This window comes from Euprymna scolopes, chromosome 1, assembly GCF_053919585.1.
Source record: "Euprymna scolopes isolate OS-2025 chromosome 1, ASM5391958v1, whole genome shotgun sequence".
NCBI classification, from domain to species: Eukaryota; Metazoa; Mollusca; class Cephalopoda; order Sepiida; family Sepiolidae; genus Euprymna; species Euprymna scolopes.
Window position 1 is genome coordinate 176,122,803 of NC_136482.1, and position 23,567 is coordinate 176,146,369.

The 23,567-nt window shown below is 35.1% G+C and overlaps 1 protein-coding gene across 1 annotated transcript in view; it reads right to left on the reverse strand.

The window, feature by feature from the left end:
- Nucleotides 1–7,603: 7,603 nt before the first annotated feature.
- Nucleotides 7,604–23,567, reverse strand: part of LOC145277704 (uncharacterized) — a 43,441-nt gene continuing 27,477 nt past the window's right edge. The window contains exons 4-5 of the mRNA XM_080129404.1: nt 16,535–16,661; nt 7,604–9,826 (exon numbers count right to left, since the gene is read on the reverse strand). Of these exons, the coding sequence (XP_079985530.1) occupies nt 7,775–9,826; nt 16,535–16,661 (2,179 nt within the window). The 3' untranslated portion in view covers nt 7,604–7,774. The remainder of the gene's footprint in view (nt 9,827–16,534; nt 16,662–23,567) is intronic.

The window sequence follows — 23,567 nt, forward strand, 5'->3', positions numbered from 1 at the left end:
TGTTCTTACTGTTTAAAGTATTTTCATTTAAATTGTTTTGTTCTTACTATTAAGAAAAAAAAAATAGATATGCAAATTCAGTTTCTTGCCACGTGATTTTGCACGCGTTCCTTTTTTTCTTTAAAAGACTGAGTTCTTTCTCTCTTGCTTTAGAAGCTGTGAATTTTGTTCAATAAAACCTTTGAAAGAAGTTTGTTTTACATCTTCATTCATTTACAACACTACACATATATAATAATAATTTAGCCTAATCATTTAGGCTTAAAAATAAAGTCTCAAGGAGATAAAGAGTAGAGGCACCCAAATGTCTCATATCCAAAGAGAGTTGAGTTCCGTGTTTCTTCTTTGTCGGCTGCATGTCTAGTACTTCCTGAAAGGGAAAAGGCAATAAAAAAAAGCCCGCCCAGCTCATCGCTTGGCAGTTAAAAACATCAACCAATTTAATTAGTCTAAACAAAGACAGTGGTTGGCCAAATCAGCCAATGAAGGACTTGCTTATAATAGTAGAATTTCTCGCACACTACCAAGGAAAGGAGGAAAAAGTAATGATTATGCATTACTTTTTTTTAATTAGAATACGAGGTAATTTAAAACTGTCAATTAGTGACAGGTAACAAAGGTTATCCCGAGGGACTTAACTTTAATAGTTAATTATCATTATTGAATTTAAATATGTGTGTCTGTCTGCTGTTAATAAATCTAGTTTTTCTAGATCAGTTATTAGCAATAAGAGACTTTATCAATTGACTGCAAATACTGATTTTAAGATTTCATGAGATGTTTTATCTGAACAAGATTATTCTCACCATTATCAATAAATTTGAGGTTAGAACCGATTGCCATATTGGTTTTTTAACTACTTCATTTAGGAAGAAAAGGGGATGAAGGGACCATAAATACTGTTAATGAGAGAAAACCAAATTGTTTCTCCCACAAATTAGTAACAAACTATTTTCATTTTTTAAATTAGCCCCCTTGCCTTATTTTTTTTTCTTTTTTATTAAATTTGGAAGACGACCATTTTAGCAAGAAACAAATAAACAAGCATCAAATTTGAGTACCCCATATTTGAGGTTGATCTCCCCCCAAGGATTTATTTATATCTGATATACGATTTTCCACAAAATTTTTTTTAATTTATTTTGGAACCCTACCCATTTAAACCCCATGACAGGCCTACTTATGCATCTGACACAAGGAAAAGGGCATGGATATTGATAGGCATTAGGACTTGCAAGACCTGAGGAATAACTTTAACAGCCAGATATATAGCCATCAATTCCAAGGTAGGGAGTGATCTCCCTTTGATCCAAATCACTTTAGCTTTTGTGAACATCAAGAAATATTGGGTCCCTTATATAATGAAAATCTGTAGGCATGCTTAAATGCATCACAGAAACAAATGATTTAACCCGAGGAGTCCTCCAGGAATATATATCTGGGGAACTCAAAGTCCTATAAATTATTTACTTCTTTGGGCATGCATTTGCCACAAAGTAAGAAAACTTTCAGGGACCTACTGATCCCTTGATAAATTGTTCTTTCATAATTGACTGACTAGAATCTTCCCCTGAATAGTGCCAGGGAGAAGCAATGACAATGTGTCGTATACACTCGAAATTTGAAATAGAACCCCACTTTAGTTTTGACATTATCGTCTATAGCTGTGGGAGTAAGTTTAAAAGAATCTTGTTGAGGGAAATATCGATAACCCAACACCTTTTCATAGGTGGGAAGTGGAGATGTGATAGAATCATCTTCCAACATTTTAACTTGCAAGTTTGCGCAACTGGAATTACAGGACCGAAGCTCAAACCCTGCTTCACTGAACCTCTCACAGACATTGCTATAAACTGAAAGTAAGGAATCATGGTCACAACTAATGGTGATCAAATTTTCAACATAAAACTTGCATAAGAGGTCAAATCAACCTTTCAGCATGAAATTTGAGTATAAAACTCAAAATAAAATATAATAGTATTGTATCTAAATTTATCGTCCACCTTAAGAAAAAAAACAAAATCTGTTCCTGTCTTGAATAGATTTAAGGTGAATCTGTATAAAGGCCTTACGCAAATATACATTGAAATAATAGAAGAGTCACCAGTTAGTAAGTGCTAACTTCAAGCATAGACAGTTTTGTGAATGAAAAATTGAGAAAAATGAAAATTTTGTAACAAAACATTTTTATATCTAAAATTTTATAAGAATATAAAGTTACTTTTAGTTAAGTAAATGTGTTCAAGTCTTAGTTAAGTAAATGTGTTCAAGTCTTAGTTAAGTAAATGTGTTCAAGTTTGACGCCTTATTAGTTTTTATTTTTTATCATTGTTCGTAGAAAGATTTGAGTATTCATTTAGCATGGATTTGGAGCACTGATTAAAATATTAGGGTTTGCGTTCAAGTGTAATGTGAACAAACATCTTGCTGCTCAACTCCCGATATAGTGTTTCTGTAGATATGATCCCAAATAAAATAACCTCTTACATCCAAGTCGCATGAAGCCTTGTTTAGGATGAATAAGAGTTAAAAACAACAACAAAAAACAGATAGATGTTAGGAACACTTCTTGGATTAAAGAAGGGACAGGGATCTTTCTTGGAGTGGAGGAAAGACGGCCATAACAGTTTTGGAGATAAACAAACCTTAAACCTCACACTTCAAATTATCATGCATCCAGCAGCTTCTACATTACCATTTAATCTGTAAGTTGTTAAATCTGTTGAATGTTATACTTCAACTATTGATCATTTTTTTTTTAGTGTTTATTAAATTGATAACACATCATTAGATGTAAAAGTGGTCGAACTCAAGACCAAAGATATTTCCAGTTTATTCTACGCCATCCTCCCCCTTCTTTTGGCTGAACATTTCTCACCCTTGACAAGTCTGCTATTCATGTGCACCGCAGACATTCAACCCACTGAACAAGAATGTTTTCACACTGATCATCATTTTGGTTTTTGTAACATTCACTCTCAGACCTTTACTTTCCATAGCATTCCTCCAAGTGTTAACAAGGTTTTCCATTGTTCAACAGTCAAGTACTAACTCATCAACAATATGGACAACTCATATAAAACATCCTGGACAATGCTTCGTAAACACAAATGAAAAAACAATGGACTCAGTATAGAATACAGATGTATCCCTATTTTAAGATTAAAACTATCACTAAATGTGCTGTTATTTCACATACGAGTTTTAGCATTTTTGTACATTGATGGGAGATGATGGTGAGCAAATTGTTAACGACACGGGTGTTCCAAATTTGAATCCAGTTTGTTCCACAAAATAAAAAAAAACAAAAAACACTTTCAATTTGGATTCATACAATATGTTCATGTATATTGCTGGAACAACCTCCACTAAACCCTCATTTACCCATAGTTTACACAAAATCCACCGGACAACTTCTTTTAGTATTCTGTCAAAAGCTTTCACTAAATTCACAAAAGCAAAATACAGATTCTTCTTATTAAGGTATTTCTCTTGCATTTGTCTTAGGATAAATTCTAGCACTAATTTTGTCCAGATACAAAACTAAACCACATTTCATATATGCTTATATGATTTCTTATTCGCTGCTCAATTATTCTCGCGATCACTTTCCGTATCTGCACAATCAATTTCCAACCTTTGTAATTACTTATATCAAGTGCTTCTCCTTTAGCTTTGTAACAATTCACAATTATACTCAGTATTTCGAGATAATCTCTTCTTTTATGATCTGATTCATCAAGTTCATAGTCATCTCCAAGCCAGTTTCATCCGTGCCGTTTAACAACACCTGGGGATCCTGCAGCAGCATCCTTCTTCATTTTACACCTTTACGTACTATTTCTTTCTCAATTTATTTCACTGAAGCTTCTAGATTTCCATGGTTCCACGGAAACTCAATATTCAGCAATTTCTCATTGTGGTATTTCGAAACATCCCTCGTCTCATTTGTTGTTAACGTTCCATTGTCATTTTGTATACACTGCTCTCAAAAATATATCCATATTTGTCATTAACATGTGTTAAGCTATCCTGTATTCTTCATTCTTTTGGTCATCTCTTTGAAGTGGGTCTTGAAACCTGGCTTTCTCAGCATCGTTCTTGTTCCTCTTTGCACTCGGATACACATCTTTACACACTAAACCTTTTATCCACCGACTCCTATGCTTCCATTTTGATACGTTTAACTTTCAATTCCACCATCATGTCACATCTATGCCATGGGGGTCCTTCCGTTTGCCCACAAGTCTACTACATTCTTCCAACAGTGTATTCTTCAGCATCTTCCTGTTGTAGATCTGGTAGTCGAAAGCTTCATCACTTAATCTCTCAGTTCACATTTCCCCATGTTCTTTGTTCAGCCATCACCTTTCACCTGCGGATAAAATCTCTCTTGACCTCATGAGTTTTCTTGAGTATGAAATTGCAAATAACTGATTTATGCTGTCACGATTTCTTCAGGTATTATTTTCACATCACTTAAAACGTGTTTTTTTCTTTTTCTTTAACTAGCAAATTATCTACTTTACTCATTGCTATACCACATGCATACTTCACAAGATAGCTTGCGATACTCTTGATATCCTCCCAGCAAGTATTATGAACTAACTAAAAAAAAAAAAAATTATCAGCAAGCCAATGGAGAGGAAGCAGCTTGTGATACTATTGACGGAAGTTAAAAAAAAAAAAAAAAAAATTATGACAAAAAATAGGAAAATGAGGAAATAAGTTTATCAGCAGACCAACTGAGAGGAAGTTGTTCACCAAGCTGAATAGGATTGTTAATCAAGGTGTGGTAGTGATTTAAGACAAAGTTAAGTAACAGACAGTCTTGGGTTTGCAAGTGGAGAACAGTTGAGTTTTCTTCACAGTTAAACGCAGGTCATGGCTTGGAACAGATTAAGAAAGCTTTAGGGGATTTAGATGAGCTGATATCAAATGATGAACATGGACTTGGCAGAAAATAGATGTGAATCTTAACATCTAGAAAGTTGATGGTGTCACACACCCAGAATGCAACTGATTTTTGCAGAATGTGTTGGTGTTTGTGTCTTTCTTATTTTACTAGCAGTTCAGCCCGGCTTTGCTCGGGCCCTTTGTACTGTTCATAACTTGCCCTATGTGTGAATACCCTTTTATGTAAAATTTCAAATATTTAGACCAAAAATTGTCTGAGTAATTTCATAGAGACTGCAGAGATACATTTTATTTTTTTTTTTAAACTTTGACCCCTAACATTTATAGTCTTCATTTCAAATCAAAATAAAAAGTTTGACCCATGTCCAAGTTACCTACATCTAAAATTTCAAGTGTTTAGACCCAAAATTGGCAGAGGAATTTGGTAGAATCTGCAAAGGTCAACTCTTTCAACCTTGACCTTTTAGCAAAATTTTCGTCCCGAAACATTAAAATGCTTGCTGCATGTCTGAATACCAGTTATGTAAAATTTCAAATGTTTAGACCCAAAACTGGCTGAGTAGTTTGCTAGAGAACACAAAGGTAAAATCTTTTGAACTTAGACAGCTCAAATTTTTTACCCAAATCGATAAAAAGCTTGCCTTATCTCTGAATACCCTTTATGTAAACTTTCAAATGTTTAGACCAGAAATTAGCTAATGAATTTGGGAGAGACCACAGAGGTCAAATTTTTTTTTTTTTTTTTTTTTTTTTTTTAACTTTGACCCCTTAACATTTACTTTTTTGGCTCAAATCAAATTAAAAAGTTTGATCCATGTCCAAGTAACCTACATTTAAAATTTCAAGTGTTTAGACCCAAAATTGGCGGAGGAGTTTGGTAGAGTTTTCAAAGGTCAAATCGTTGAACTTTGACCCCTTGAAAACCAAATTTCTGCCCGAAAACCGATTAAACAAGTTTATCCAAATCTCAATACGCTTTATGTCAAATCTCGAGTCTGTAGACCGAAAATTGACAGTTATTTGGTAGGGAAATACACACATACATTTTCACTTTTATAGATTTTTTTTTTTTTTTTTTTTTTTACTTGTGAACCCTTAAAATTTTGTATAGAACGTTTAAGGTGCAGCAAACTAACTATTATGGTGTCCGTTCGATGCAGAGTCTGAGATTAGGCACCATTATATCAGATATACTCTCACTTTTCCTCGAAAACCACTCCAACAATTTGCCTGAAATTTTCTACAGAGCTTTGTTATTGTTTGTGCAGCGAACTAAGTATTATGGTATCCATTTTAAACACAGTTAGGTACCAACAGGAATTAGTATTTAATGCAAAATTAAGCACAAATTTAACCATCAAAACACTTTCTATGATGAGGCTAAATTTTTTTGTCCATTTCAATGGGCATAAAGTTTAGTGTAATATATTTTCATTATAATGTTACATTGTCAAATTAATGCAATAAAAAAGAAAGCACAAGACTGATACTCTCATAACTCCTTATTTACACAAGGTTTCAGCGAATACAGCCACCGACCTACTTCAGGTGTATCTCGTCAAACTTGGGAATCGGTATGGAATTTGGAACAAAACTAATACCCGCAGGAGCATGCTCTCATTTCATCAACCATAACTGGGTAGAAGTCCGTAAGAACCTGTAGCAGAACAGATAAAGTAGTTGGCAAAATGCAATTGTAAGTGACACTCCTATGGCGACTGAAGATTCAATCCTTAGTACAAGCAATACAATTGTGAATGGTTTAAGACTTCTACCTGGTCATGGCTGACCAAACAAGAGCATGCTACCATCATGGATTAAATAATAGGTTCCGTTTGAAATTCTGTGCAAATTAATTGAATTCAACAAGATCCACCCGAAGGTCAGATTACATCAACTTAAACGTGGAAATAACAATCAGAGAACAGTAGTCTGAATAGTTCAAATTATAAGAAACAATAGAATGTTCCTGTTAACTTCATTCCTTAAACATGCAGATTTAAATATAAGGTCAGTTTTTAATGTGGGGAGAGTCCAGCTCACTGAGAAGATTACTCTAGATTGGAATAAAAATCTAAATTGTCTCAGTCGAAAAGGATTTCCAATTCACTGACTAAGGATGGAAAAAAGTACAGGATCAATACTCTCAAAACTTCTGACAGACGATGAAGGCAAATTTTCCTTTTCTTACAAAGAGACGAATTTGAATAGATTGGCTTTAAAGGTCTTCTAAGAGGCTGAATAAATTTTACCGCATTATATTTTCAAGCTAACATGCTAAACAATGTAATTCAACTAAGTAGAAATGAAATATCAACTCATAATTCATAACGATAATTTGTTAAATTATCGTATAACGATAATTGACTGCACTAGATTTAATTACAATTCATAAATCATTTTATGATTGAAGGCATTTAATTTTGAAAAATTCTCAAACACAGGAAATCTTTAGAATTCCTAAATTTTGTTGATCTATAAAATCAGGAAAAAAAGTAAATTTTAATTAATTTGTTAAAATAGACATTATAAAAGATAATTACCATAAAAATATTTTTTTGAAAAGAGTTATCAGAAAATGGATGGGACCACCTCCTCCTACCTTAGAGTTAAAGCAAATAAGTTCTTAGTAATTAGAAAAGGGCCTCATAAATGTTTTATTAAATGATAAAATCAAAAACCAAAAAACTTGTCAAGCATTTTATTGTAATTCAAGTTACATAATCTACATGATGACAGTTACAATGGACATTAAAAAAAGAAAAAGATAAAAATTATGAGTAAAAGACAAATGTCTATTTTTATGTCATTCAGATCTGAAGACTTAGATTTTTGTTTCATAGAATAATAAAATGAATCATTTCTTGTTTTGTGAAGAAACTTTCTGATTTGATGATTTTTTGGAATTAGATTGCTTCTCGTTCGTTTTCTTCTTCTGTGCATACTGCAACATGAGAGCAGCTTTTTGCTTTGTCATTGAAAGGGGTTGGTTACTAATGCCCTTTCCTCGAATTTTCGCTCTAAATGGTGGCATTTGAGAACCAGATTTTTCCATCCTGCTTCTTGCACTAGCAATGTTTGACAACCTTCGGGCATTTGCAAGAATGTTTTTCACATTTGCATGAAGGGCAGTATGAGCAATTTTTTTGGTGAGAAATTGAAGAGCATTTATTTGATTTTTGTTGAGATCTTGTCTTAAAGCCATCATATTCTGTTGTATCATCATATTTCCTTGGGGTGGCATTGGTTTATTTAGAGGAAACATTCCAGAATTGTTAGCCATTCTGCGATCATCGTTTCTTGAATTCTGCATATTATTCCAGGGTCCATTATTTGGCATTCTGTTTGTATCCATCATATTGTTTGGATTCATCATATTGTTTGGATTCATCAGATTATTTGGGCGATCCATGGAAGAAAGTTGTGGTTCATCATTGAATCGCAATCTCCTATCATCATAATTTGGGCTTTGCGAATAAAATCTATTGCTATCAACACCGGAGACATCGTCATAATTCCTTCTGTTTGGGCCCATTTGATTATAGTTTTTGTTATCTCGTTCACGTGTCGGTTCATCAAGATTGTCATCATAAGTACGATGCATTTGTCGCCTATCTCCATCATTAGTACGGAACTGTGAATTAAATTCCCTATCCTGGTCATTTGACATACGGTTAAGATTTTGCCCAGTGTAGTCCTGCCGTCTTTCATTGTGACCAAGTCTTGGATTCTTGTCAAAGTTAAATTCTTTATTATCAGACATTCCCCTCTCCATTTGACCACGAAGTCGAAGTTCTCGTTCAAGACTATCCATGGCTCCAAATTCTCTAGTATCAGATCTAGAAGTCTCTCTATCATAAGAACCAGGCATTCTGTCACGCCATGTTGTCTGGTTGGATTCCCCAATGTTAGTTTGGGATACTGATCTAAATTCTCTATCATCAGGCCGAGACATTTGACCAAACTCCAGATCATCTGATCTACGCATCTGTCTAATTTCATTATTATCAAGCCAACGTGATCGGCCATATTCTTTGTCATTAGGCTGGGACATCTGTCTGAATCCCCTGTCATCAGCCCAAGACATTTTTGTAGGTTCTCTGTCAAACGAATCCGACATTGGTCTAAAGTCAGAGTTAGATCTTGACACCTGTCTAAATTCTCTATCGTTAAAACCACTCATTTCTTTGTCTTGTGTGAATTTCTGATTAAATCTACTATCGTTGTCCGACATGGAGTACTTGTCTTTAGAATGAGGCAAGGTATCAAATTCATCTGACTTGTAATCAAATGAAGGAAATGTCTGTCGATCAGCAACCTTCAGCTTTCGTTTATTGCCGAATATATCTCTTTCTGGTTGGATAGAACTGGGACCAACATTTCTATCAATTGTTTCTCTTTTAGGAAAATCTGATTGTTTTTGTTTATTCAAGTTGAAATCTTTTGATTTAGGAACTTTGTCATCGTTCCAAACTGAAGACGATGGTTCCCAGTAATCACATTGGATTTGAGGAATCTTGGACTTGTCGACAATATGATATTTACCTTTGCGACCACCATTTCTTTTCAAATAGTCCACCAGGTCAAGCGGGTCATAGTAACGTTGGAGGATGTAATAATTGCCCAACGGAGAATGTTTTCTTTCTTCTAGTCTCAAGTTTCTTTCTTTGGCAATGTTGGATAAAGATCTTACACAATCTTCGGACATTCCAGGGCCAAATGCCAATTCATTATCCACTTCGCTCCAGGGATGAGAATCAACAAGTTTCTTGAGAGTATTTGCAAAACTCCGATTTGAAATGCCCCGTCCAAAACCTAAAGAATGACCACCAAGACTTTCCATTTCATTTGCCAAATATTCCACATTAGCCCAATTTATCCATTTTTGACTAGAGTCTTCCTCATGAATCTGAAATAAACAAAATGTAAACAGAAAAGTGGATGAAAATATTTTGATAGCAAAAATTAGATTTTAAACATTTTTCTTCAAAAAGAATTACTTTTGTTTTTCTTTAATAAAAACATTTTCTTTTATAATTTTTCAACATTAAAATAGCAATCCATCTTACAGCCTATTTTTTATCTTCTGAAAACAATTATAGAAAGAAACTGTTTAGATTAGAGAGTTAAGAAAAGTAATGTCACAATTCCTTCGACTTCTGCAAAAATAAATATATATTAAAAAAAAAAAAACTTAAAAATTATGATTTTTGTTTTTCTTTAACAAAAAAGATCTTTTCTAATTATACAACATAAAACCATGGCATTTTTCTTTGAATTTGGTTAGAAATAAATAATTAACAAAAATCAATAGCTTCGGTAACAAAAAAGAGAAAAGTTGTTTCTGCAGGATTTAAACTAAACCAAAAACACTTGAGGAATGAAATGACTTAAATTATTACTAGCGGGGGGTACCCGGCGTTTCCTGGGTGTTTAGAGGTGCGTGTGCATTTTTTTTTTTGGGGGGGGGATTAAATCAAAGCAAAAGAATAAGCGAAGTAATCACCCTGTTTAAATATTAAAAAAAAAAAAACAAAGAAAACATAAGGCAAACGATGTTAAAATTTAAAATCAGAAAAACAAAAACAAAGAAAACGCGAATGTGATGAAAAAAAAAAACCCAAAAAAACCCCAGAAAAACGAACGTTAACACTTATTTAAAAAATCTGGAAAAAAAAAAAAAAAAAAAAAAAAAAAAGACATAGAACATGAAAAATAGCTTAAATAACCCTGTTTCAATATTAAACCTTTAAAAATGGGGGGGGGGGGAGCGAAAAAAAGAAGAAAAAAAGAAAGACATCTCACAACATGATTCGAACTCCCAACCTTTAGATAAAGTGTGCAAAAATAAACTGACACGTTACCCGCTCGGCCAGCAATACAGAGTAGCTGAAACACGTTTGAATTTATTTAAAAGTATTAAAAATAGAATTAATACGTGTCCGCTGCTTCTATTTGACCTCATTAATGAGGTCAAATAGAAGTAGCGGAGTTAACTTTTGCTACAGGACAGCTTTTGGGTTTGTTTACACAACTTTGGCTGGTTGTTTCCCCAAGATGTTGAGAGGGAAACCAGCTCCCTATTGTCCAGATTGAATAGCAATTGTCTGATATAAGGAGTTTGTCCCCACATTGATCAAAGCTGATTGCTTCTAGACGTTCCCCGGTGCGATTGCCGGGAACGATGCCTTAGCTTTGAATTAGTTTCAGTTTTATACAAAAAAGCTGAACGAACACAAGACGTGCTGAAATAGCAATAATTTTGTAAAAAAAATAGACATAAATAAATCTAGATGCAACGTGCGCTTTCAAATCGTACATATGATCTAGGGGCTATATAAAGAGTTCTAAGCGATAGTAACGACCCCGGGACATACAAAAAATGTGCGCGCATTTACCTTTTATATATATATATAAATTATAGATTGTGTTTTTCCAAAAGTTTATAGAAAAAAAAAAAAAAAAAAAAAAAAAGATAAAACTCTTAAAATATTATCAAACTGATTTTAACATTTTCTACAAAGAAAGAATAAAAATTCATGATTAATATAATAAATTAAAAACTTAAAAAACCTGAAACATTTAAATTCATTTTGTTAAACTACATATTGAATTAAAAACAAATTATTTAAATATCAATACATTTTAGAGGACATTTTTTTGTTTGATCTATATACTTATAAGTTAGATGCCTGGCACTGCCCTGTTGTAAAATACGCTTAAACAGGATATTTTAATTTATGCAGATTGCAGATGTATTATTATAGAATCAATGCTTTATTGAATATTATATATTACTAGGAATAATTTGCCCAGTGGACTAATTTGCAAAAAATAATGATAATGTCGTTGATGAAATTCCATCTGTGTTGGTTTACAATATTATGTCCACTGAAATTTGGGCTTGACGAATGCTCTGGAAAAGTCACTCCTGATTAATGTTTAGTTTTAAAATATGCAAACGAAAAATGATTTGCAGCCATTTTAAATGGAATCTCTTCTTTTATCATAAATTGAACTCATTAATAAGAAAAAATTCAAATAAAATGGTGAGATACACCCAGGCTTGAACAAAGGATCATTCGATCCGTAGTCAAATGCTCTACTACTGAGCTAAACCTCCAGATGTCAATAATTGTTTTTTTTTTTGTTTGGTTTTTGTTTTTTTAAGTAGAAATTATTTGCTCAGATTTAACTCCCTTGCCGGTGTAATGCATAAAAAAATCCCTTGTAAAAATTCTTTTTCATCTATAAGTAAAAACTATTTTTTGATTGGATTTTTTCGATTTTCAATACTTATCAGATGAATTTCTGTACAAAACATATCTAAGAACACTGCCAGACATATAAATTAGATTTGTGTGAAATTTATAAAGAATAAGCTCAGCCATTTGGGAACCTATAAGGAACGAATTCACACACAAAGTGACTTTTATATAATAGTAGAGATAAAGTTGAAGTTCTTTTGTAGAACTGACATTAATATTAAAAAACTTACCTTTATTTAAAAATCATTAAAGTGAACTTTTTAATATACTCAATCAGGGATATATGAGCAACTACATGAAGGTTAACTAATTTGCATATTTTTTGTTCATTCATTTTTTATGGTTTCCTATTGGATAATTGGAATTATTGAACTACTAGCCGGTGTACCCGGCATTGCCCGGGTGTGTGGAGGTGGTGTAGTAAGGATATTGAAAAAAGAGAAAGTAGAAGCGAAAAAATAAATTGCCTGGTGTGCATAAGCACATATTTATACATATATATCTACATATAAAAACACCACTAACAAATCTTAAATTTCAAAGCAATAAAAAAAAAAAAAAAAAAAACGTATTCAACTGTACACCCAATAACCCTTATCCCCGAGTGGCTTCCAGGCCTTGATAAGTGGTGACTACCATGTAAAAAAAAAAAAAAAAAAAAAATGGTGAATCATTATAGCTCATTTGGTAGAGCACCAGATGTTGGTGTCATAAGTTTAATCCTAGTCCATGCTGATGATGGCTGAAAGTTAGAAACATGCATGTCCACATAGTAATATTGAATATTTATCTATCTATCTCTAGATATTAATCCACCTATATCTAAAGTAACTTTGTAAGTGTGTGCATAACAGTCTACCAAACTCCTCTCTAAATTTTTGGTCTAGAAACTTGATATATAAGGGATTTGTACCTGCAGAATAATCTCAATTTGATTTTTCACCAGTAAAAAATAGCTAAGGAGTAAAAATTTTAATATTTGCATTGGTAGGAGTAAGTCAATAAAACCTATTACTTCTGCACATGTGCAAATATTCATAGCTCGAAGTCGCTTAATTTTAAACCTTTCTTATCTATCTGTAGATAGCTCAAACGGTAGAAACCGAGGCTCGAGCACTAAATGCTTTGATTTTGATTCTAGCTGATGGCACCCATCTTTTTTCTTAACTTTTGAAATCATTACTATATATTGGATACAATATAATATTCAATAGAGAATTGGCTCTTTAATAATAAACACAAAATCTGCACAAATTAAAATATATTAAAAATATCTAGTCTCTATATAAATAAAATGAACTCATTTTTTCCCCCGTCTGATTTTGACATTAATAGGATTAAAAATCAAGATATTTCATGCAAATATAATATGCACAAATGGCAGAACAATATCTGAGGTGTGTTATAGGCTTATTATTTCTCAAATTCCTCGATAATCTTAGATTTCTATACTTTTTCTGCTGAGAAGTCACGGCCAAAATCGGTTAAGATCAATGGAAGTGGTAAAATATTTTCTCTCTAATAAATTCCTCCTCCCCCTGCCACCACTTAACACCGTTTGGGGATCGTTCACAAGGAACAGTTGAGAAGAGAACACCGGTTTGGCTTCGTAGTTCTTTCATGTGAAGTTATTTAAAATCACTAAACTAAGCTGCAGTGCTCTGTGGCGTAGTGGTTAGCGTGCTGGACAATTCACATTATATTTTCACGTTCGCGCCGACCTACCGTAGTCGTTTTTTTTTGTTTTTTTTGTTTTTTTTCCTAAACAACTGGAATGGACTTTTCTTGGTGGCCGAACTGTTAACGTTGCAGATGTTTTTTTTTGTTTTTTTTTTCACACTTTATTTTCCTACTTTTACTCATGACTCCGGGTTTGATCCTTCCTACTTACCTACCATAACATTTTTTTACCCACCCCGTCCCGGAAACAAACACTCGGGCAACGCCGGGTACCCCCGCTAGTATTTTATATTTGTCAGTTTCCTTTAGAATAGCAACTTAATAGCAGTAATCATGTCACAACTTGTTTTCTTTGACTTCCATAAAAAAAAAAACCCAAAAAGAAACCACTTAATATTTTAAAACATTAAAAGGGAAGTTTCCATATTGCTTCCACATTTCTTTACTAATACTCTATGAATGTTAAGTATTAAAACAAACTTTAAGACTTCAGTATTTCACAAAAGTTATTTCCTTGCAGAATTCAAATCATAAAAATTACTTTATATTTTCTTTAAAAAAAAAAAGTTGAATAATCTAAGTTAATTATATAAAAACTGGTCTAATAACATGAATGTAAAAGGTCTAGCATTTTGTCCCTTCACAATGCCTCCGTAGATATATTGCATTTCTAAGAAAGACTCCTTCATTGAATATAGCTGTTTGGGCAAATAACACATCGTCCTAAACAGAAGTGTATGCTCTATTCCAACCATCATTAATGGACTTGAGGTAATCTTGTCAGCATCGGATAAAACAAACTCTTTGCCAAGAATCTTGCAGCTAATTCTACCCTATCTGATCAAGGCTGTCAACCCATTTTCCATATTTCCTCCTATATCTGAAAACACGCTATGCGACATACAAATATCTGTGCGCGATGTTGCCAAGCTGATCAAAAACCTTGATTCCAGTAAAGCAACTGGCCCTAACGGCATTCCAATTATAGTGTTCAAAAAGCTTCAACCAGAATTAGTTACCATACCTACAAAGCTGTTTAAACATCGTCTTAAGGAGGATTACTTCCCAACACCCTGGAAAACCTCCTCTGTATGCCCCGTATTTAAGAATTCAGATAACTGGTCATTTCCCTCTCAATACAGACCAATAAGTCTGCTGTGCGTCATGAATATAAGTTGTTGGAATCTGTTAAATGGACTAGTAGTCAACCATCTCAGTAAAAATAACCTTCTTAGTGACATGCAATATGGTTTCTGTTCTGCTAGATCTACAGCAGATGCACTAACGGTTATATCTCATAGAATGAGTGAATCTCTCGACGGAGGTTTCCTTTCTAGTGCAATTGCTCTTGACATATCAAAGGCCTTTGATAGGGTACGGCATAAAGCTTTACTTAACAAGATCTCTCGCTACGCTATCGCTAGAAATGTCTTCCTGTGCCCAACTCTTCCTGATCTACATCAATGATCTCCCAAATCACATCCTAAGATCATTCGCAGATATTTATGCTGACGACACTATCATCTATGGCAAATCTTCAAAGGCCATAAATGACTAAAGTTCTCTGATTCACTCTCCTCTGATCTTGAGCATGTGGTACAATGGAGAAAGAGGTGGCTGATTAATTTTAATATATCTACAACCAAGCTTCTATGTTTACATCAATGCTCTGCTCCCTGTCTGGCATCAATTAAAATGAATGGTTCTCGTCTTAAGGAGGCTCCATGTTTTGCTTTTGGGTCTGACCTTTACTCCTGATCTGAGATGGAACATGTACATAAAATCTGTTGCCAAGATTGCTGAAAAAATGGTGAGATAATTCTACCACTCCAATAGATATCTTACTGCTGATGTAATTCTCTATCTGTATAAAAGTCAAGTACGTCCAAGGATCGAGTACTATTGCCACATCTTGGCAGGAGCTGCTAGAAAGATTTTATCCTGCCTTGACAGACTTCAGAATAGACTTCTAAGTGGGGGACGCCCTTTTCTCTTCCCAGCAACCGCTTTCCCACAGAAGAGATGTTGCAAGTTTGTCTGCTTTATCGTCATTTCCATGGCAAGTGCTCATCCAAGCTCCAATCTATGGTGCACCCTTGCCAAACTTTTACGAAAAGTTGAACCACCATCAATAATTTTCCCCACTCTGTGCCTAAATCTAAACATTGATTCCATGAACAAAGCTTCTTTCTTAGAACTGCACGCTTGTGGAACTCTTTCGTTTCCCTGCTTTCCAGCCAACTACAATATGGTTGTCTTCAAGTCCAACGTAAATAAGTTCTTGATAAGCTGTCCCCATAAGTAATCCAATTTACTAAATCTCCACGACTAACGATTACTACAATATTGTTCCATTAAATCTGTACACTCATTAACCCTTATATTCAAGTGGTCTTTGGACCTGGATAAGTGGTGACTCCTGTGTAAAAAAAAAAAACAGTTGGTTATTTGATAATTAACAGTTTCTTTCATAAAAATGTGACAATTCACCATGTTGCAATTTAATGTGATCACATTGTTATATATTCAGTGTTAATTCAATAAAAGAATTAAAGAATTGTAATTGTTTATTGGATTCAAGTTTCATTGATTCAAAATCACAGACACAAAAACACCATTCAAATGAAAATGGTTGAGAATTAAAATAAAAAATAAAATGATGAACTCACATAAATGATGGGACATTTGCGGTAGAAATTATTGAACAGGGCATCTCCGGCAGCATTTGCCGTGGCTGTGGTTATGGAAGAACCCAAACCAATTCCAACTGGTTTGTTCTGCACAAAAACTGTCACCCTGAGAAAAAACAAACAATCAAAAAAATGGTTATTTTTAAAATGACCGTTTTCCATCTGACATCTTGGCAGTGAAAATGCTATTTCAAACTGATTTGACAGAGTCTCATATAGATATGTGCTAGTTCAAACTTAAGTCTGACACACTTACGAACACACAAAACTTTCAGGCTAGGATTAAAATATAGTATCTGTTAAGTTCCGGAAAGCCATCCTGTTCAGTACCTCCTCTCCTTTTTTGAGGGAGGTAAGTTTATTGTCCATCACTTATCAGTGAGGGAATAAGAATCGGGTTATTTTTTTTCAACATAATTTCAGTGCCTTTTATTGGGGAGCAGGATTTCCACGATAAATTGATTGCGTATCTATCCTTGTGGAAGACAGGTAAACAAATCCAACCTCGGATCAAAGTATAGCATCTGTTTAGTAACAGGAAGGAAGTTTTCACAGCATTAAGTACTTTTCAGAGCTACAAAAGATGTTTTTCAGATCCTAATTTTAAAAGGGGAAGAGTCTGTAGACCATCGCCTAAGATGCCTTATCAGAGAGGAAATGTCAACTGTACTAACCAGGCTATTTTCACAACCAGACAACAGTGTCTTTACTGGGAAGCATGATTTCCATCATAAACTGATGTGTTTATTCTTGCTGCTGTGGGTGGCAGGTAAACCAATCCAGTTCAAGATCAAAGTGTTGAATCAATTTAGTTGCAGTAAGCCATTCTTCTTTACATTAACTATTCTTTTTAGAGCCGACAAAAAGATTTGTTCTTTAGTTCCTCATTTTGAAAAGAGATGGGTCTACAGGTGATCGCCTGAGGTGCTCTCACCAATCATACTGAGCAGGGGTTCACATATAAACTGGCATTGTATCTCAATGTCGCTGTCAGAGGCAGAAAAACAAATTCTCCATATAATCTCAGTTAAGAAATGCTGATAGGACAGACCAGGCTAAAGCTGTGAGAAGTGGGATCGCCACTACAAACTGAAATTGTGTATAATTTACTTGGTCTTTGGAGACTATCCTTTACAAGATTATCTTTTTCTCAAGGCACTTTCTTCAGTGAACAAATACTAAGATTCCTAACCAAACTATTATTGCAGCTGGACCAAAGTTCTCCATTTTGAAAAGTTGGGTTCACACTATAAATTGTCCTTGTGCTTATCTAACCATGCCATTTTGAGAGTCAGATAAAATATTCAACCTGGGATCAAAGTATAGTATCTGTTTAATCCCAGGAGGTTATCTTCCTCAGCATTACCTCATTCTTTTAAGGTTAGCAGAGAGTTCATTGCCTTTCCTAGTTTTGAAGAAGGATTGGTTTATCACCCGAATCAGTGAGGGAATGCTGATGCTATTGACAACGTTGTTTGTGCGGCCATGTAGCAGTGTCCTTTTTGGAGAGTTCAATTCCCCACTATAAAATGACCTTGTTCTTAAGCGTGGCACTCTGGTGGGAGATTGGTTAACAAATCTGGTTTTTAGGCTAAGATTGAAGTATAATATCTGTTCAGTCTGATGTACCTATTCTCCCATGCATTACCTCTTCCTTTTAGAGATTACAAGGAGTTGGTTTAGTTTTCACCCTTAAAAGTTGGGTTTATTACCAAGGCATTTTTCACTTGTAATAGAATTGACTAAAATATTTTTTACAGCTAGACTAGCTGAATCATACAATCACATAATTGGTATTCAATGCCTCCGCTCAGTCTCTAAAGATAAAGGATACCCCCTGTTGGGGCAGCTGCACATGTAATTGTGAGGCAAGGGTTGCACAATCCCTAACCATACCTCTCTGAATTGGCACTGTTGAAGTCCAGGACGACTGGAAACAATGCAGAGATAAGCGGAGAGTCACATAATAAACAAACTTTTATACACCAATTTCAAGCAGGTATGTGCAAGATTACACGCATTGTTTTGTTCATATTTAGAACAGCACCTTTTGAGCAGCTAAATGTTCCCCCTCAAATTAAAAACCCAACCATGTTTACCATCAGGAGGAATATCATTACAAGCTGTACAATCTCATTCTCACCATTAATACGGTGGACAAATTGACAGGTTGAATGCAAAGGAGCTATGATGAAGATGGTTGCTCACCAGTCTCATCACAAAATTTACAACACTACACAGCTTATACCATGGGTAAGAAGTCATTTCAATGGAATTGTAGTCAAGGTTTTTATTTTTTTTATTTTTTTGACAAGAGAGTCATCACTTATCAAGGCCTGTAAGCCACTTGAGGATAAGGGTTAATGAATGTAAGGTGGTAGTGTAGTAATTGTTAATGGTATAGATTGGGTAGAATTTGGATTATTTAAGGGTACGGCTCAACAAGAACAAAGCTACCATATTGTAATCTGCCAGGAAGCAGGCCAGCGGAAAAGTGTCCCGCAGTTCTAGAAAAGAAGCTTTGTTCATAGAATCTGTGTTTAGATTTAGGCACAGATAGAGAGTAAGGGAAATTGTTGCTAGTGGTTCTAGCTAGTCAAGTGTTTTTTTTTTAGTTTGGCAAGGGGGGGGGGCATAGATTGAAGCTCAGACAAGCACTTGCCACAAAAATAACGATAGGTAGCGGATTTGAAGTGTGAATTTATTAGGATTAAATTCGTATAGAATTCATCACTTGTTTATAATTTCTCAATAACAGTTGAGGCCATGGAAAAGGGTATTAACAGCTACCTGTGCAGAAAAGTCTGAGCAATGCTGCATATTAAGACACTCCAAAATTACAGCAACTTCTCTTTAAAAGATTAGTACAGGAATTTGTGATTTTTGGACAAGAGACAAATATGAATGCAATTGATGTCCATGTCACATGAAGAAAAAAAAAAACAGTATAAGAAAGAAAAGTGGGGAGTTGTGCAACAAGATGTTTGTTTACATTACACTCACATTTCTGCATGTGCATACAGTCTGGGAAATGAAGGAAATTCCAAAGGCTAGTAGTTAAACTGAGGACCTCTACAGTCAAGTGCTGAGATCTTGCCGATTGTAGGGTCAGTCAGGGGGATACCATTGCAACAAGTTTGCCAGAATACATTCCATTAAAGCACTTGTAAAACAAGCACAAGGATGTAACATTGCAGTGATGGGACAGATGCTGGAGCTTGGTAGATAGTGCAGGAATTATTAGAAGTTCTTTTTTTTTGAGTGCTGTCTAAGAGAGCCAGCCCAAAATGTGACAATACTTCACAAGATGTGTGAATGGTGGCTTTGCAGTCTCTATAAAGATACTGGCAGGTATAAGAAATTTTCTAGAATAGTAGAGGGAACTCTCTTTGCAGTAGCTTTGGCAATATCTTCTATGTATTTGTTCCAATTCATGCTATCTTCGAATGTTAGGTTGAGGAGTTTGAAAGATTTTCAGGTAGAGTGCTATTAGCTAAAGTTATCAGTGGTTGAAAAAGTTTATAATTGTTAAAAGAAAGGAGCTTTCTCTTAGTAGCATTAAATGTTTCTATTTACTTGCCTCTCCACAAGGGCAGAGTCAGACACAAGGTTAGTTTTTACTGTGGGGAATATTCAGCTCTCCAAAAAGGAGCACTCTAGATAGGAACAAAAATAACTGTCTCAGTCATGAAGGATTTTTCCTTCACCGAGAACAGAAAAGGTGGAAGTGTAGCATCAGAACAGATATTACATTGATCTTGGCCTTCAAGCCAAGACCGTTTATGATCCTATTTCACTACTAACTGGAAGTCATTTTTTAAGTATTCAGGGAGGTTGTTTATGTATGAGGTGCCTTCAATAAGAAGAAGTTTCCAGACTTTTGTACAGGCATTTAGAATTGTCTTAGTCTCTTGAAAATTCAATATGTTATGGAGATGACTAACCAATTTTAGGTTCAAATGAACAGCTACAGCAGAAATTGGAATACACCCTACTAAAGCCTGATTGTCACACTGCTGGTGAATTTAAAAAATTTTGCAACTTGGACGGGAGGACATTTTAGAAGAATGATATGCAATAAAATTCTGTTTTAAACTTGGAAAAAATGCCACAAATGTATGGAATGCTTCAGACTGCTTTTAGACCATCTTGCATGAATCGAGCACCAGTTTTTGAGTGGCATAAAAGATTCAAGAAAGGCAGGGAGTCGGAAGGAAAATGAGGTGTGGGAGAAGTAAGGAAGTCAGAACACCAGAGTTGACTGGTCAAATAAAGAATTTCATGGATAAGAACCATTATGTGTCATATAGAGACAATGTGCACATTTTGATGTCAGTGCGAGAACTGTAATTATTTGTGAAGAATCGAAGATGCAGAAAATTTTCATGAAGTTTGTGCCAAGGGTGCTCAGAGAAGATAAAAACATTGCCCTGACAGCAAGGAGACAGTAGAGCTAATCAATTCAGATCCCACAGTTCTTGATGATCTGGTGAACCTGCAATGAAAGCTGGATCTACTGCTATAACCCAGAGAGCGAGACAGAGTTCCCAGTGGAAGCATGCTAGCTCTCCCAGACCCAAGAAGACCAGACAGCGCAAATCCACAGAGAAACATGATGATCCCCTTTTTTGACAGTATGGGCATGATCTACATGCACTGGGTTCCCACTAGATAGACACTCAATGAGGAATACTATTTTGAGGTTTTAAGGGAGTTCAGGAAGAAATTCCATCGGAAGAGGCCAGCACCAGTCCACAACTCCATCCTTGTCACAGACTATTTGACCAAGATAGGCATCAAAGCAGTTTCTAACCCTTCTTACAGTCTAGGACCTTGCTCCCTGTGACTTGGTGATTCTCTAAGCTCAAGGAGGCTGTCGCTAGGAGACAATTGAGGAGGCTGTGACAAAGGTCATTGACATACCCACACAAAAGGACTTCCATAAGGCCTTTCTGAAATTGTTGAAACAATAAAACACATGCATTAGAGTTGGAGGAGACTACTTTGAAGGGGGATTAGAGTTTCATGTGTGTATTATCAAGAAATGTGTCCTCCGAAAAAAAAGTCTGGAAACTTATTTAAGGCACCTCGTATATCTGGAATAATAAAAAAGTCCAATGATCAATCTCTGTGTCACAACTGCATTAATCTCATAGTTTGATTGTACAAACATCAAAGACAACCTGTATCTTTCTTTTGGCCAAGAAGGATCCGATTACATTAAAAAAATCCAGTAATACTGTTTCATACCAAACCTTGTTAAATGCTTTATATATATATCAAGCACAACTGGTCAATGTATGATATGTTTGGAAACAAACATTAGGATATCCACAGTAAACAGGCTTGCCTAAATTTATACTGATGGGTGAGAAAGAAGTTTAACATTAACAAGGTGGTGGATTATCACTTGAGCAATTAATGATCCACAAAGATTTTACCGAAGAGTGGGAGGATACTGATGAAAATTTTGTGGGTCAGTTCTATCAGAATTTTTGAACACTGGTATCAGACAGGCAATTTTCCATCTGTCAGGGAAGCAAGATTCAGCGAAGCATTTGTTCTAGAATTTGGAGAAGACAAGGGCCAGCTTAACGGAATTTATTAATATAGCAGAGATAAAATCTGACCACATGCTCTGGAGATGTCTAAATTTTTTATGATATCCTAAACATGTGAAGATTAGATCATTGTGGCCTGTCTGAAGTGAGAAATTTGGAAGAAAGTGGAGTTTAAAGCAAACTGTTGAGCAAGCAGTTCAACCTTCTCCGTCACGATGCAAGGGACATCATCGTGGTTATATAGTATGGCAATTGTTGATTGCGCATTATTCACCACACACAGATTTTCCAGAAACTGAGTTCCTAATTTCTGTGATTCAATGCTTTCTCTCGTCATCTTGGTATACCTACTCTTGGCAGCACCTAATATGCTCTAACAATTTCTTGATGCCATGCAACAGCTGTATAATATAATATCATCATCATTAGTCAGGTTCTCCTTTGTCCACCATATCGCCTTTTCCAACCAAGAAAGCTGGGCAATTGTTTCATAGATGAACTTTCCTGGCTGACTGCAAAGGGTATGACTCAGCCAGTGTAGACCGCTCATGAGGATGACTTGTTAGAGGATTTTAATTTTTTAGCAGAAACATATTGTATTGTTCTGAGAGGAAGTGCTGCCATTGGACACTGAGGCAGTGGTGTTTGAAAGTGTTTAATTGTCTAAAGTCTTACACTATTATGAGCCAGAACTCCCTGCCATAAAGGAGGATTGTTCCACCAGCGGTTGGTAGATCCTTATTTTGGTGCTGCAACTTATCTCAGATCTTGACTAGAACTGGGAATCGAGTCTGCAGAAGGCATGACATGCAAAGTCAATTCACACTTTTATGTCAGCTCCACTTGTGGTGATGTCACCAAAATATTTGAAACTCTGAAACTCTTCAAGAACACCACCATTAAAGTTGATGGGCATTCTGTCTGTTGGGGCAAAGCTGGCAGCGAGTATTTTTGCCGTTAAGACATTTATTTTCATCTCAATCTGCGACGCATCATGCTGAAACTCAAACTGGACAGCAAATGCCTCAGGAGTAGTAAAATATCATGAACGTAATCTAAGTTCTTGATGACAAAGTTGCATCCAACAGTGACACTGGAAAACTTTTAAATTCAAAGTGACCTAATTAAATGGCATAATTTAAAAAAAAGGGTTGGCTAAAGAACATTTCCAAAGGTTTCAAAACCTCACTGGAGTAGTCCGCTTCAATAAAACCAAGATGTTTAGGCAGAATACAGCCTGTTTGCATAACCTTCTTGGTCGGAAAAAGCAATATGATGAACATTTCTAGCAGCAAAATGACAGTTCTTTGCTGGAAGCATCAACGAGATTTCACGATTTGTTTTAAGGTGAAGACTTAATCGGTGCATCCACGCCGCGGACAAAAACCACATTAGTTTAGCCTCATTCTTGTGTTGTGTTCTGATTGAGATGACCTCAGAAGGTTCAAAAC